At 42.4% G+C, this 15,357-nt stretch overlaps 1 protein-coding gene across 1 annotated transcript; it reads right to left on the bottom strand.

Annotated features, from left to right (window-relative positions):
- Positions 1-595: 595 nt before the first annotated feature.
- Positions 596-14,967, bottom strand: LOC133419007 (nuclear factor 7, ovary-like). The gene is made up of 3 exons (XM_061707988.1): positions 14,777-14,967; positions 7,952-9,490; positions 596-1,099 (listed from the first exon to the last, which is right to left on the bottom strand). The coding sequence occupies exons 2-3, from the start codon at positions 8,903-8,905 to the stop codon at positions 629-631; spliced, it is 1,425 nt and encodes a 474-aa protein (XP_061563972.1). The 5' UTR covers positions 8,906-9,490; positions 14,777-14,967; the 3' UTR covers positions 596-628.
- Between the last annotated feature and the right edge of the window lie 390 nt (positions 14,968-15,357).

Below are 15,357 nucleotides of genomic sequence, written 5' to 3'. Positions count from 1 at the left end.
TTACGGTTTTTGCGATATTTAACTTTCAATTTTTAAAAAACTTCCATTTTAATTTGGACGCTTATTGCTAGGCAATGGTTTATCGTACAGACATCATTACAACATTGACAAACCCGGGACGCGTTGTACTACAACATCATTTAGTCTCATCATGCTAGCTATTACGCTTTTTGAGATATTTAGCTATTCTAATTTTCAAACTAACGGAACTTTGGACGCTTGTAGCTCGGCGACAAGATATTGCAGAGACATCCAACGTTAAAGGACTCGGGACGATGTGGACGACAACATACTGAGGTCTCATTACGCTGTCGTTTACAGCTTTTGAGATATTGAAGCCAAATTGTCCCATTCTATCCTATGGGGCTTGTTAGCATGGCAACAAAAACCTATGCATTTTCCTGGGGGGAGAATATGAATAAATCGTCCGTGAATGTGGCCCGAATCGCAACGTGTATCCAGGCCTTGGTTTGGTTTATTGGCCATTATTTATAACCCAGAAAATGGCAAGAACCACCTCCAACACAACCAAAACAACCTTAAACACAACCACCACAGCCCCAAACCAAAGCAGCAAGAGGGGACGAATGGGCAGTAGCATATCAACATTTCCTGAAATTTTCTAGTCTCAGGTTAATCTGTTCTTTGTCTGACAGATTCTGATCTCAGAGGTTTTTGCACCACCAGACTCTCCAACACTGAAATAAGGGAAGAGTTTCTCAGTGAAAGTGTCACTGTGAGTGTAGATGTGTGTCATGTCTTCAGCGTTGTAGAAGGAAACCTTCCCCCCGTCATAGTCCAGCTGGACTCTGATCCTCCGGAGACTCGTCTCCACCGTGACGGTCTCACCAGCACCATTGGTGTATTTTCCATCACCATACCATAAACACCAGATTCCATATTCAGGTGAAGCAAACACCTTTCCCTTCCTGTCAACAGAGTCTTTAACCAAACCAATAATCCAGTCAGGATGATCTCCCACCTCCACCTCCCAGCTGTGTTTCCCTGAGGTCAAACCCTCAGAACCAAAAACACTGGAGTATTTGAGGTTTCTCTCTGGATTATCAGGAAACTGCTGCCATGTATCTCCTTGTGTCACCTTGGTCAAATCAGCAGACAGATAGAGACAGCGGTGTGCAGTGTTTGGGTCCAGAACCACAGGGCTGAAGTGGACCTGGTCCCCCATCTTCTCCCAGACTCTGAAGATAAAAAAAAAAAGTGTCTCAGGATACCGTCACAGTGAAATCCTCTCTGGTCTGTGCATCCCATAAACAAAAAGAGGCTAAAAAAAGAGGCGTTGCATATGTATATATGTCTGTGTGTATATAACTGTGTGTATATGTCTGTGTATATATGTCTGTGTATATATGTCTATGTGTTTATGTCTGTGTATATATGTCTGTGTATATATGTCTATGTATATATGTCTATGTGTTTATGTCTGTGTATATATGTCTATGTGTATATGTCTGTGTATATATGTCTGTGTGTATATGTCTGTGTGTATATGTCTATGTATTTATGTGTATATGTCTATGTGTATATGTCTGTGTGTATGTCTATGTATTTATGTGTATATGTCTATGTCTATGTGTATATGTCTATGTATTTATGTGTATATGTCTATGTGTATATGTCTATGTATTTATGTGTATATGTCTATGTGTATATGTCTGTGTGTATGTCTATGTGTATATGTCTGTGTGTATATGACTATGTGTATATGACTATGTGTATATGACTATGTGTATATGACTATGTGTATATGTCTATGTGTATATGTCTATGTGTATATGTCTATGTGTATATGTCTGTCACACTCTGACCTAGAGTGAGGGTAGTAGGTCGAAAAAAGGCTAACTGAAAAACTGTAAAAATGTACTTCAGCCCTCAAAATGTAAAGAAAGGTAGCAAGACAGTCCGGTTGGTGCAACAAAAAAAATAGTTGTTTTATTGTCTTCCAAAGACAGTAACAGATAAAGAAAAAATGCCCAAAAACAAGTATTTACAAAAACCACTCTATCAGGTCTGCACCGCACCACAGCCCTTCTCTGACTGCCTAGGCAGTGTAGATCCCCTCCATTTAAAGGCTAGGCCCCTCCCACTGGACCATACCATCTTCAATTTGAAACAATTAGATATTCAGTTAACCATACCGGTTATTTCTCACATCACAAACATTATAAAGCTATATACATCTTAGATACATCAAAGCATTAAATCAATCTGGAAATAAGTTACATTCCATCAGTTGGTATGGTGCAGTCAGATGGCCTGAGCATGTTCCCTACACAGGCACTATAAAAGACCGCCTGCAACTCTACTCGGGTCCTTTGTCACTGCCCAGAACCAGGAAGCACTGTGGTAAGAAAAAAAGAAACCATTAGTCACTGACACTCATGACTTACAAGCTTTAAATAATAAAGAGTTAACTCAAACCATAACATTGTGTTTGTGTGTGTTTCTGTAAATGTATGGAGAAAAATAGCACAGGACACATGCCAAGATGTTAAATGTAGGGTAGTGTGTGCACCCACCAACCTAGCAATAGCATGCTACCTGGCTACCATGTGGTATGTGGAATGAGTGATGGTGTGGTGTGGGGTAGTGTTTCTCCAGTGGCAGGGAAAACTGCCACAATGTCTATGTATATATGTCTATGTGTATATGTCTATGTGTATGTGTCTATGTGTATGTGTCTATGTGTATATGTCTATGTGTATATGTCTGTGTGTATATGTCTATGTGTCTATGTGTATATGTCTATGTATATATGTCTATGTGTATATGTCTATGGGTTTATGTCCATATATATATATATATACAATGTTTATGTGTATATGTCTATGTATATATATACAATGTTTATGTGTATATGTCTATGTATATGTCTATGTGTAGCTACTTAGTACCCTTCTCTTTGGTTCCTGGTATATTATTTTAATGGATATTTTGTTTTAGTGGTTTTTGGACAGAAATCCTCAGAAGGGGTTATTCTTCATTCATAGGACTTTCATCTGTCTCGTGCAGGAAGATCTACTTCTTCCCGGGTTTTTATTTTGGTGGAACCACTTCCTGTCCTCCATCTCTCCTTCCATCCCAGGCTTTTATTTTGGTGAACCCACTTCCTGTCATCCATCTCTCCTTCCATCCCAGGCTTTTATTTTGGTGGACCCACATTTACTTACCTCCCTCTCTCCTTCCCTCCCAGGCTTTTATTTTGGTGGACCCACTTCCTGCCCTCTCTCTCTCCTTCCCTCCCAGGCTTTTATTTTGGTGGACCCACTTCCTGTCCTCTCTCTTTCCATCTCAGGCTTTTATTTTGGTGGACCCACTTCCTGTCATCCCTCTCTCCTTCCATACCAGGCTTTTATTTTGGTGGACGCACTTCCTGTCCTCTTTCTTTCCATCTCAGGCTTTTATTTTGGTGGACCCACTTCCTGTCATCCCTCTCTCCTTCCATACCAGGCTTTTATTTTGGTGGACCCACTTCCTGTCCTCTCTCCTTCCATCCCAGGCTTTTATTTTGGTGGACCCACTTCCTGTCCTCTCTCCTTCCATACCAGGCTTTTATTTTGGTGGATCCACTTCCTGTCGTCTCTTTCTCTCTTTCCATCCCAGGCTTTTATTTTGGTGAACCCACTTCCTGTCGTCTCTCTCTCCTTCCCTCCCGGGCTTTTATTTTGGTGGACCCACTTCCTGTCCTCCATCTCTCCTTCCATCCCAGGCTTTTATTTTGGTGGACCCACTTCCTGTCCTCTCTCTCTCCTTCCATCCCAGGCTTTTATTTTGGTGGACCCACTTCCTGTCCTCTCTCTTTCCATCCCAGGCTTTTATTTTGATGGACCCACTTCCTGTCCTCCCTCTCTCCTTCCCTCCCAGGCTTTTATTTTGGTGGACCCACTTCCTGTCCTCCCTCTCTCCTTCCATCCCAGGCTTTTATTTTGGTGGACCCACTTCCTGTCCTCCCTCTCTCCTTCCCTCCCAGGCTTTTATTTTGGTGGACCCACTTCCTGTCCTCCCTCTCTCCTTCCATCCCAGACTTTTATTTTGGCAGTCCCCCCCCAGGGCTGATCAATCCTCTCTGGACTCAAACTTTCCTCGGCTCCTGCGACGGCTCTCATCCATCATCACTTGGTTTCCATGGTAACGTATCGTCTCCAGGATGTTACCTGGACCAGGACTGGTCACCTGTGGTCCCACCTGAGCCCCCCTGCACCCCCCGGGGACAGTTCCTGCTGGTTCCACCCCCGAGTCTCCACAGTAAGTGCAGAGTCACAAGTTCCCTGTTTGTTCCACTGGTGTCCGACTCTATGTCTCCCTCTGGTGGCGGAGAGAGGAACTGCAGCCGCTGCTTTTAGCATCAGAACCAGAGCTGGGGGTTATGGAGGATTTTTACTGCCAAAATTAAATAAATAAATACATCATTAGTTAATTTAAATGGGAATAAAATGTGACACTCATTAATTAAATATATCATGAATTAATAAAATGTGTCATTAATTAATTAAAATTGGAATGAAATATGTCATTCATTAATTAAATGTGTCATTAATTAATTAAATGCTGAAATAATAATTTTTTTTAAATTAAAATGAATTGTATTTTAATTAATTCATGACATATTTAATTCTAATTTTAATTAATTAATGACACATTAATTAATTGCGGACTCGACTCCCCCGAGTCTCCACAGTAAGTGCAGAGTAACAAGTTCCCTGTTTGTTCCACTGGTGTCCGACTCTATGTCTCCCTCTGGTGGCGGAGAGAGGAACTGCAGCCGCTGCTTTTAGCATCAGAGCAGAGAGCAGAACCCGACACTCCAGAACCCGACACACTTATTCCAGATCTGTGCTGAACATTCATTCATTCATTCATTCATTCATTCATTCATTCATTCATTCATTCATTCATTCATTCATTCATTCAGTATTTCATTCATTAAAAGAAAAACTAAACAGTTCAGAACAGAGAGCAGAACCCGACACTCAGCACAACATTCCTATAATGTAATAATTTCCTGTAACGTAATAATTTCCTATAATCTAATAATTTCCTTTAATCTAGCAATTTCCTGAAAATGTAATACAATTTGCACTAAACTCAATCGAAAATGTAATAAAACCCAATAATGTAATAACTTCACCCGTTCATCGCCGCTTGCAGTTTTAATTTTCACTTGTCTCATTTTGTCAGTTTGGCTTTTATTCTGTATTATAATATTAATCCTCTACTTCTCTGATTCTTGTGATTGTTGATGTGTTTTCTTTACGTGCTACACGTGTTTCTCTAACTTCAAGAAAATGTGTTCAGCTGTTATCAATAAAATGACCATTTGAATAGAAACCTGTGCCTCCCTGTTTTTAGACTCATTAAACCGAAGTCAGTTCACTTCATTGATGTTTTATTTTCCCCAAAAATAAATTACATGCAGAGTTATTTAAAATCAGGATATGAAATAAATTAAAATAAATCATGATCATGTTTGTTTACAGATGTTTGATTGAAAGAAACAAATCAATGTTTTACATCTGAAGGTTTTATGAACCAAAGTTAAGAACATTTAAACATTTAAAAAAGGTTAAAACGATATGAAGCAACAATTATAAAACTTTGCTTGCATGAGAACCAACAGTTTTACATGTTTTAGTATCTTTTAGTTGGAGTTTGTTTAAAAACGACTTATAAACTCTGACATTTGAACACTTACATTTACACAGAAATATGTTCTTTAGTATTGATTTTATTTGATTTTTACTCCTTTATGTTATAAAATCAGCAGGTTGATTAAAAATAGCTCTCACATTTAGGAACATGGTGGATTTTTATGTCATATTTTTTAACTGGTTACAACATTTATTTTATCAGTAAAGTCTGAAAGTAAAACATAAAATCTCATCCAAGTGATTCCAGCACATTTATAACATGAATACAAACTTGGATAAAATTACTCACAAATTTATAGACTTTTATACTTTGGTATCTTATTCCACGCTGAACAAGTACGCTGAATGTTTTACAATAATGTGTACAGCATGCATGACCTCGCGCTGATGTGGAAGAAAAAAATCCCCAAAAAGTAAAACACGCCCGAAAAAATTAGGGAAAACATGAAAACGAAGGCGATATAATAGTTTACAGAAAAGGTTTCCCTTTTCTTATTATTCTGCACGCTTTTTTCATCCGTTAATGCGGCCCGAACCGCAACGTGCACCCATGCATGCCATACATCGTGGGATGCGTCTCCATCGTGGCCTCGATGGGCATTACTTTTCTCAGTCAAAAGTCAAAACGCTAGATGCCAAAAAGCACAAAAAAAGGCGAAAATTCGGAAGCTCATTACTCGGCCGAACTTTATCGTAAAAACATCGTTCAAATTTACAAACACTCAGCCCGATTGGCAGTAAAGGACCTTACAACCTCATCATGCTAATTATAACGGTTTTTGCGATATTTATGCCAATTATTAGAGTTTTTGAGATATTAAACTTTCAATTAAAAAACAAAATGTCCATTTGACTTTGTATGCTTGTTGCTAGGCAACAGCTTATCGTAGGGACATGATTCAAATGTTTTAAAACTCGCCTCGCTGTGGATTACAACATATTCAAATTCCATGAAGCTTTGATTTACATACATTTTAAGTCAAAATGCCTGCCAAATGGCCCCATCCCCAAAGGTTTATCAACAACCTTTAACGATTTATTAACAACCCTAAACTCCTTCTTGGCCATTATTAATCACCCTAAACCACACAACCCCGAAGCAGGGGCTGTGGTTTATTAACAACCCTAAACCACACAAGAAACTGACATAGAACACAACCACTACACTACCACTACAGCCTCAAACCAAAGCAGCAAGAGTGGACGAATGGGCAGTAGGGCCCATATAAAAATTTCCTGAAATTTTCTAGTTAGTGCCACCTCGTCCATAGCTCCGCAATGTGCACCCATGCATGGCATACATCGTTGGATGCGTCTCCATCGTGCCTCGATGGGCGTTACTTTTCTCAGTCAAAAGTGTTACCGTGGCAACGCTAGATGCCAAAAAGCACAAAAAAAGGCGAAAATTCGGACGCTTATTGCTCGGCCGAACTTTATCGTAGAGACATCTTTCAAATTTACAAACACATTCGGCCCGATTGGCACTAAGGGATCGTACAACCTCATCATGCTACTTATTACAGTTTTTGCGATGTTTAACTTTCAATTTAAAAAGAATTTCCATTTGACTTTGGACGCTTGTTGCTAGGCAATAGGTTATCGTAGAGACATCGTACAAATGTTCCCCGACTCGGCACGCTGTGGACTTTAACATATTCAAATTTCATGAAGCTGTGATTTATGTCAAAATCCATGCCAAATGGCCAGATTCATTCGGATGGGGCTTTTTACCATGGTGAAAAAAAAACCTATCCATTAACGTAGCCTGAACCGGAACGTGCACCCACACATAGCAAACATAAAATGATCTAGTCTCAGGTTAATCTTTTCTTCGTCTGACAGATTCTGATCTCAGAAGTTTTTGCATCACCAGACTTTCCAACATTGAAATAAGGGAAGAGTTTCTCAGTGAAAGTGTCTCTGTGAGTGTAGATGTGTGTCATGTCTTCAGGGTTGTAGAAGGAAACCTTCCCCCCGTCATAGTCCAGCTGGACTCTGATCCTCCGGACACGCGTCTCCACCGTGACCGTCTCACCATCACCATTGCTGTATTTTCCATCACCATGAAACAAACACCAGATTCCATCTTCAGGTGAAACAAATCTCTCGTTCTTCCTGTCAACGGAGTCTTTAACCAAACCAACAGCCCAGACAGGATGATCTCCCACCTCCACCTCCCAGCTGTGTTTCCCTGAGGTCAAACCCTCAGAACCAAAAACACTGGGGTATATGTCGTTTCTCTCTGGATTATCAGGAAGCTTCTGCCATGTATCTCTACGTCTCACACTGGTCAGATCATCAGACGGATGGAGACGGAGGTTTGCAGTGTTTGGGTCCAGAACCACCGGGCTGAAGTGGACCTGGTCCCCCATCTTCTCCCAGACTCTGAAGGCCAGGTTTCCCAGGTGTTTGGCCTCGTCTACCAGAGTTCCTGAGAGCAGCCGTGGATCTGACACTGAGCTCTGCTCTCTGGCTCTGTCCCGGGTGGGTTTATACCTGCTGAGGAACGCCATGTTGTCTTTCTGCAGCTCTTCTTCCACAGCAGAGATGCTGTCTGACAGAGAGGAGATCTGCTCCTGGATCCTCTTCCTCTCCCCGCTGATTCTCCTCCCCTTCTGCTCCTCTTCCTCCCTCAGAGCTGCCAGTCTGGACTCCTCTTCCTCCTTCAGGAACTGCTGGAGTTTGTTGAACTCTGCTCTGATCTGCTTCTCTGTGGACAGCAGCTGCTTCTTGGAGTGTTGAACCAGATCATCATATGTTTTCTCCACTCGTTTGTATTTGTTCCTCTTGTCCTGCAGAGACTTTAAGTCAGATTTCAGCTGCTCCTTCAGCTCACCGACTGCTTCCTCTACAGGAACCACTTTGTGGTTCTGGTGCAGAGAAAACTCACAGACAGAACACACAGTTCTCTGTTCGTCTCTACAGAACAGTTGAGGTATTCCTCGATGTTTCTTACAAACTTCCTCCAGCCTCTTTTCTTCTTTTTCAGTCTCAGACGATCCACCTGTCTGTCTTCCAGCAAAAGAATCGGCAAGTCCCTTCAGTGAAAAGTTCACACTAAGATCATCTTTAGAATCTTTTCTTTTACAGATGGGACAGTTTCTGTTTTTAGCTTCTTCCCAGAACTTTTTCAGGCAGCTTGAACAGAAGTTGTGGCTGCAGCTCAGAGACACCGGATCTTTGAAAGTCTCTAAACAAACGTGGCAGCTCAGGAAATCTTTAAGAGTTTTCTCATCCATTTCTTCAAATCTTTGAAGTATCCTTCAATCGGTAGACTCACCAGTTAAATGTCCCTCTGAATCACAGATTTAATTCCTTTTATTTCAGGTTTTTAGTTCATAACCTCCACCTGAAATGGCGTCTCAGCTCCGTTCAGTCACAAGAATGAACTTTGAGTTTCACCTATTAAATTTACTGACGTCAACAGGTAGATTTACATGTTCTTATCAGCAGGGAGTGGAGTTTGACTTGTTATTCAGAAATATAATCAAGGGACTTGAATGTACTTTTTTGTATCTTTGTATTGTTGTTTTTCTTTTTAAAAAGAAAACAATTAACAAAATAATTGCCACCCTGTATGTTTTAAATAAATCTAAAAGCTTAGAAAAACTTAACTGATTCAAAATAACATATATGACGGGTCACAGCTGTATGTGTGAAGATGCAGCTCCACTACTGTCGCTTCCACACAAGACAGACGCCAACCTGGTAGAGACAGGTATCTTTATTCCAACCAGGTAGATACAGGTGTCTTTATTCCAACCAGGTAGATACAGGTGTCTTTATTCCAACCAGGTAGATACAGGTGTCTTTATTCCTCAGCTCTGCAACACACATTTAAAACAGTGGTATGAAGAATCTGCAGTGTCTCAGGATACCGTCACCGCCCCCCATAAGCATATCAGACATGACACCACCCACGACTTCCTATGTCAAACCATTCAAAAGTTATAGCAGAAAATAGGGCCAACCAATCAGAAGAAGGGGCGGGGCTAATTTTCACCAATTATGGTCAAGGACTCAATACCGAGTCCGATGACACCACCCACGACTCTTTATGTCAAACCATTCAAAAGTTATGGCAGAGAAAAGTATTCTATGGGGGGCTGTTGAGCCATTTTGCCACGCCCATTAATGCAAACCATTAAATATTAAATTTATCGCCAGGCCTGACTTGCATGTAAAATTTGGTGACTTTTGGGGAACTATCAAATATGGACCAATCAGATGAAGGGGGTGCGCGCGTTTTGGCGTCTAGCGTCGCCACGGTAACACTTTTGAAAGAGAAAAGTAACGCGCGTAGTCAGAGCATGGAGACACATATTTTGATGTATAACACACCTGGGTGCACGATACGGTTCAGGCCGTATTAACTGTCAAAGGAATGTCATAAATTGCTCCAAAATTACGCAATTAATTCAGAATGTTCAAAATGGCCGACTTCCTGTTCGGTGTCGGCCATGGCGCCAAGAGACTTTTCTTTAAGTTGCGACATGGTACAGGTGTGTACCGATTTTCGTTCATGTACGTCAAACCGTATTGTGGGCCTTGAGGCACAAAGTTGTTTCTGTCTGAACCAATCAGATGAAGGGTCGGGTGTTTTAGCGTCTAGCGTCGCCACGGTAATGCTTTTGAAAGAGAAAAGTAATGCGTGTCGTCACAGGACGGAGACGCACATTTTGATGTATAACACACCTGGGTGCACGTTACGGTTCGGGCCGTATTAACTGCCGAAGGAATGACATAAATTTCGCCAAAATGACACGATTAATTCAAAATGGCCGACTTCCTGTTCGCTTTCGGCCATGGCGCCATAAGACTTTTCTTTAAGTTGCGACATGATACAGGTGCGTACCGATTTTCGTGCATGTACGTCAAACCGTATCGTAGGGCTTGAGGCAAAACGTTTTTTCTGTCTGAACCAATCAAATGAAGAGTGGGCGCGCTTTTTGGCGTCTAGCGTCGCCACGGTAACACTTTTGAAAGAGAAAAGCCATGCACCTAGTCACAGGATGGAGACGCATATTTTGATGTATAACACACCTGGGTGCACGTTACGGTTCGGGCCGTATTAACTGCCGAAGGAATGGCATAAATTTCGCCAAAATGACACGATTAATTCAATATAGCAGACTTCCTGTTCGGTTTCGGCCATGGCGCCAAGAGACTTTTCTTTAAGTTGCAACATGATACAGGTGTGTACCGATTTTCTTTCATGTACGTCAAAGCGTATTATGGGGCTTGAGGCACAAAGTTTTCAAGGGGGCGCTGTTGAGCCATTTTGCCACGCTCATTAATGCAAACCATTAAATATAAAAATTTTCGCCAGGCCTGGCTTGCGTGCAACATTTGGTGACTTTTTGGGCACGTTTAGGGGGGCAAAAAGGCCTTCCTATTGTCAGAAGAATAATACAAATAATTAAAGCTGCAAGCAGCAATGAACGGGCCCTCGCACTCACGGCCACCGCCCCCCATAGGCATATCAGAAATGACACCACCCACGACATCCTATGTCAAACCATTGAAAAGTTATAGCAGAAAAAAGGGACAACCAATCAGAAGAAGGGGCGGGGCTAATTCAGGTCAATGAAGGTCAAGGACTCCATACATAATCTGATGACACCACCCACGACTCTCTATGTCAAATCATTCCAAAGTTATAGCAGAAAATCGGGACAACCAATCAGAAGAGGGGGCGGGGCTAATTAAGGCCAACTAAGCTTAAGGACTCATTACAGAGTCCCATGACACCACCCACAACTTCCTATGTCAAACCATTCAAAAGTTATGGCAGATAAAAGTATTCTAGGGGGCGCTGTTGAGCCGTTAGGCCACGCCCATTAATGCAAACCATGAAATATCAAATGTATTGCCAGGCCTGGCTTGCATGCAAAATTTGGTGACTTTTGGAGAACTATCAAATATGGACCAATCACATGAAGGGGAGCGCGCCTTTTGGCGTCTAGCGTCGCCACGGTAACACTTTTGAAAGAGAAAAGTAATGCGTGGTGTCGCAGGATGTAGACGCACATTTTGATGTATAACACACCTGGGTGCACAATACGGTTCGGGCTGAATTAACTGCCGAAGGAATGGCATAAATTTCGCCAAAATGACAAAATTTATTCAAAATGGCCGACATCCTGTTCGGTTTCGGCCATGGCTGCAAGAGACTTTTCTTTAAGTTGTGCCATGATACATGTGTGTAGCGATTTTCGTGCATGTACGTCAAACCGTATTGTGGGGCTTGAGGCACAAAGTTTTCCGGGGGGCGCTGTTGAGCCATTTTGCCACGCCCATTAATGCAAACCATGAAATATCAAATTTATCGCCAGGCCTGGCTTGCATGCAAAATTTGGTGCCTTTTGGGGAACTATCAAATATGGACCAATCAGATGAAGGGGGGGTGCGCTTGTTGGCGTCTAGCGTCGCCACGGTAACACTTCTGAAAGAGAAAAGTAATGCGTGTAGTCGCAGGATAGAGACGCACATTTTGATGTATAACACACCTGGGTTCACGTTACGGTTCGGGCTGAATTAACTGCCGAAGGAATGGCATAAATTGCGCCAAAGTGACACGATTAATTCAAAATGGCCGACTTCCTGTTCGGTTTCGGCCATGTTGCCAAGAGACTTTTCTTTAAGTTGTGTACTGATACAGGTGTGTACCGATTTTCGTGCATGTACGTCAAACCGTATCGTGGGGCTTGAGGCACAAAGTTTTCAAGGGGGCGCTGTTGAGCCATTTTACCACGCCCATTAATGCAAACCATTAAATATCAAATTTTTCGCCAGGCCTGACTTGGGTGCAAAATTTGGTGACTTTTTGGGCATGTTAAGGGGGGCAAAAAGGCCATCACTTTGTCAGAAGAAAAAAAAAAATAATAATAATAATAATAATAAAAATTCCTGCAAATACAATAGGGCCTTCGCACTGCAAGTGCTCGGGCCCTAATTAAAGCTGCAAGCAGCGATGAACGGGCCCTCGCACTCACGGCCACCGCCCCCCATAAGCATATCAGAAATGACACCACCCACGACTTCCTATGTCAAACCATTCAAAAGTTATAGCAGAAAAAAGGGACAACCAATCAGAAGAAGGGGCGGGGCTAATTCAGGCCAATGAAGCTCAAGGACTCCATACAGAATCTGATGACACCACCCACGACTCTCTATGTCAAACCATTCAAAAGTTATAGTAGAAAATCGGGACAACCAATCAGAAGAAGGGGCGGGGCTAATTCAGGCCAATGAAGCTCAAGGACTCAATACTGATTCAGGTGACATCACCCACAACTCTATGTCAAAACATTTAAAATTTATGGCAGGAAATATAGACAACCAATCAGAAGAAGGGGCGGAGCTAATTTTCACCAATTATGGTCAAGTACTCAATATCGAGTCCCATGACACCACCCACAACTCTCTATGTCAAACCATTCAAAAGTTATGGCAGAGAATAATATTCTAGGGGGCGCTGTTGAGCCGTTAGGCCACGCCCATTAATGCAAACCATGAAATATCAAATTTATCGCCAAGCCTGGCTTGCATGCAAAATCTGGTGACTATCAAATATGGACCAATCAGATGAAGGGGGGCGCGCCTTTTGGCGTCTAGCGTCGCCACGGTTACACTTTTGAAAGAGAAAAGTAATGCGTGTAGTCCCAGGATGGAGACGCACATTTTGATGTATAACACACCTGGGTGCACATTACGGTTCGGGCCGTATTAATTGCCGAAGGAATGGCATAAATTGCGCCAAAGTGACACGATTAATTCAAAATGGCCGACTTCCTGTTCGGTTTCGGCCATGGCTCCAAGAGACTTTTCTTTAAGTTGTGCCATGATACAGGTGTGTAGCGATTTTCGTGCATGTACGTCAAACCGTATCGTGGGGCTTGAGGCACAAAGTTTTCCGGGGGGCGCTGTTGAGCCATTTTGCCACGCCCATTAATGCAAACCATGAAATATCAAATTTATCACGAGGCCTGGCTTGCATGCCAATTTTGGTGCCTTTTGGGGAACTATCAAATATGGACCAATCAGATGAAGGGGGGGCACGCTTTTTGGCATCTAGCGTCGCTACGGTAACACTTTTGAAAGAGAAAAGTAATGCGTGTAGTCGCAGGATGGAGACGCACATTTGTACGTATAACACATCTGGGTTCACGATACGGTTCGGGCTGTATTAATTCTCGAAGGAATGGCATATATTGCTCCAAAATTACGTGATTAATTCAGAATGTTCAAAATGGCCGACTTCCTGTTCGGTTTCGGCCATGGCACCAAGAGACTTTTCTTTAAGTTGCGACATGATACAGGTGTGTACCGATTTTCGTTCATGTACGTCACACCGTATTCTGGGGCTTGAGGCGCAAAGTTTTTTCGGTCTGAACCAACCAGATGAAGGGTGGGCGCGCTTTTTGGCGTCTAGCGTCGCCACGGTAACGCTTTTGAAAGAGAAAAGTAATGCGTGTTGTCGCAGGATGGAGACGCACATTTTGATGTATAACACACTTGGGGGCACGTTATGGTTCGGGCCGTATTAACTGCCGAAGGAATGGCATAAATTGCGCCAAAGTGACACGATTAATTCAAAATGGCCGACTTCCTGTTCGGTTTCGGGCATGACTCCAAGAGACTTTTCTTTAAGTTGCCCCATGATACAGGTGTGTCCCGATTTTTGTGCATGTACGACAAACCGTATCGTGGGGCTTGAGGCACAAAGTTTTCCGGGGGGCGCTGTTGAGCCATTTTGCCACGCCCATTAATGCAAACCATAAAATATCAAATTTTTCGCCAGACCTGGTTTGCGTGCAAAATTTGGTGACTTTTTGGGGACGTTTAGGGGGGCAAAAAGGCCTTCCTTTTGTCAGAAAAATAATAATAATAATAAAAAAAATAATACAAAGAATTCCTGCAAATACAATAGGGCCTTCGCACTGAAGGTGCTCGGGCCCTAAAAATTCCTACAGATACAATAGGGCCTTCGTACTGAAGGTGCTCGGGCCCTAATAAAAATGTTGTCATTAACAATCATGTAGATTTGTATTCAGATACAAGAATGATCAAAGTTTGTAGGTAAATCAGAAGTGAGAACGAGTTCCTACCTTCACCTGTTTGAGTCAAAAGAAAAAGTTCAGGAGTGAAATAAACTTTTAGGTATTGATCCGGTTATCAGCAGTTGTTCTCCGTCCTCGGGTCACCTCACCGGCTGTTTAACGCCTGTTCTTCCACATGTGTTATGGCAGATTTTCTTGTACTTCAACCGAGAGTTCGGTTGCGTCCACACCCAGCTGCCTTGTGAGTGTTTCCTGGTTCAGTGCGGTCAGGTGTGACGGTTGGGGGTGGAGTAAAAACTTGTTTAACAGGACGAGGCAGAAAAGAAGGCGAGATGAAGGAGGGGAGGAAAATACGCTTACGCACTGAAATGGAATCTGACTCGGTCACTGTGGTGTAAATTTTTTATCCTAATTTTAGCTCAAGGTGTGGTGGGTGCGAAACAAAAATAAGGAAACTTCTGGGTTAATTTTGGGACGGATGCCAGCAAGATGTAGGCAGTGAAAATCCAGCCTAACCTCGTCTTTACTGGCATGTTTTCACAAGAATGCAGATGTGTGTGTTGAGCGTCTGTATGTTTATCACCTGTGAGGTAAAAAGGCCATAAGCAGAGTCTGGCGGATCTCAACCA

This window comes from Cololabis saira, chromosome 19, assembly GCF_033807715.1.
Source record: "Cololabis saira isolate AMF1-May2022 chromosome 19, fColSai1.1, whole genome shotgun sequence".
Lineage (NCBI taxonomy): Eukaryota > Metazoa > Chordata > Actinopteri > Beloniformes > Belonidae > Cololabis > Cololabis saira.
This window is presented reverse-complemented; position numbering and strand designations above follow the sequence as displayed.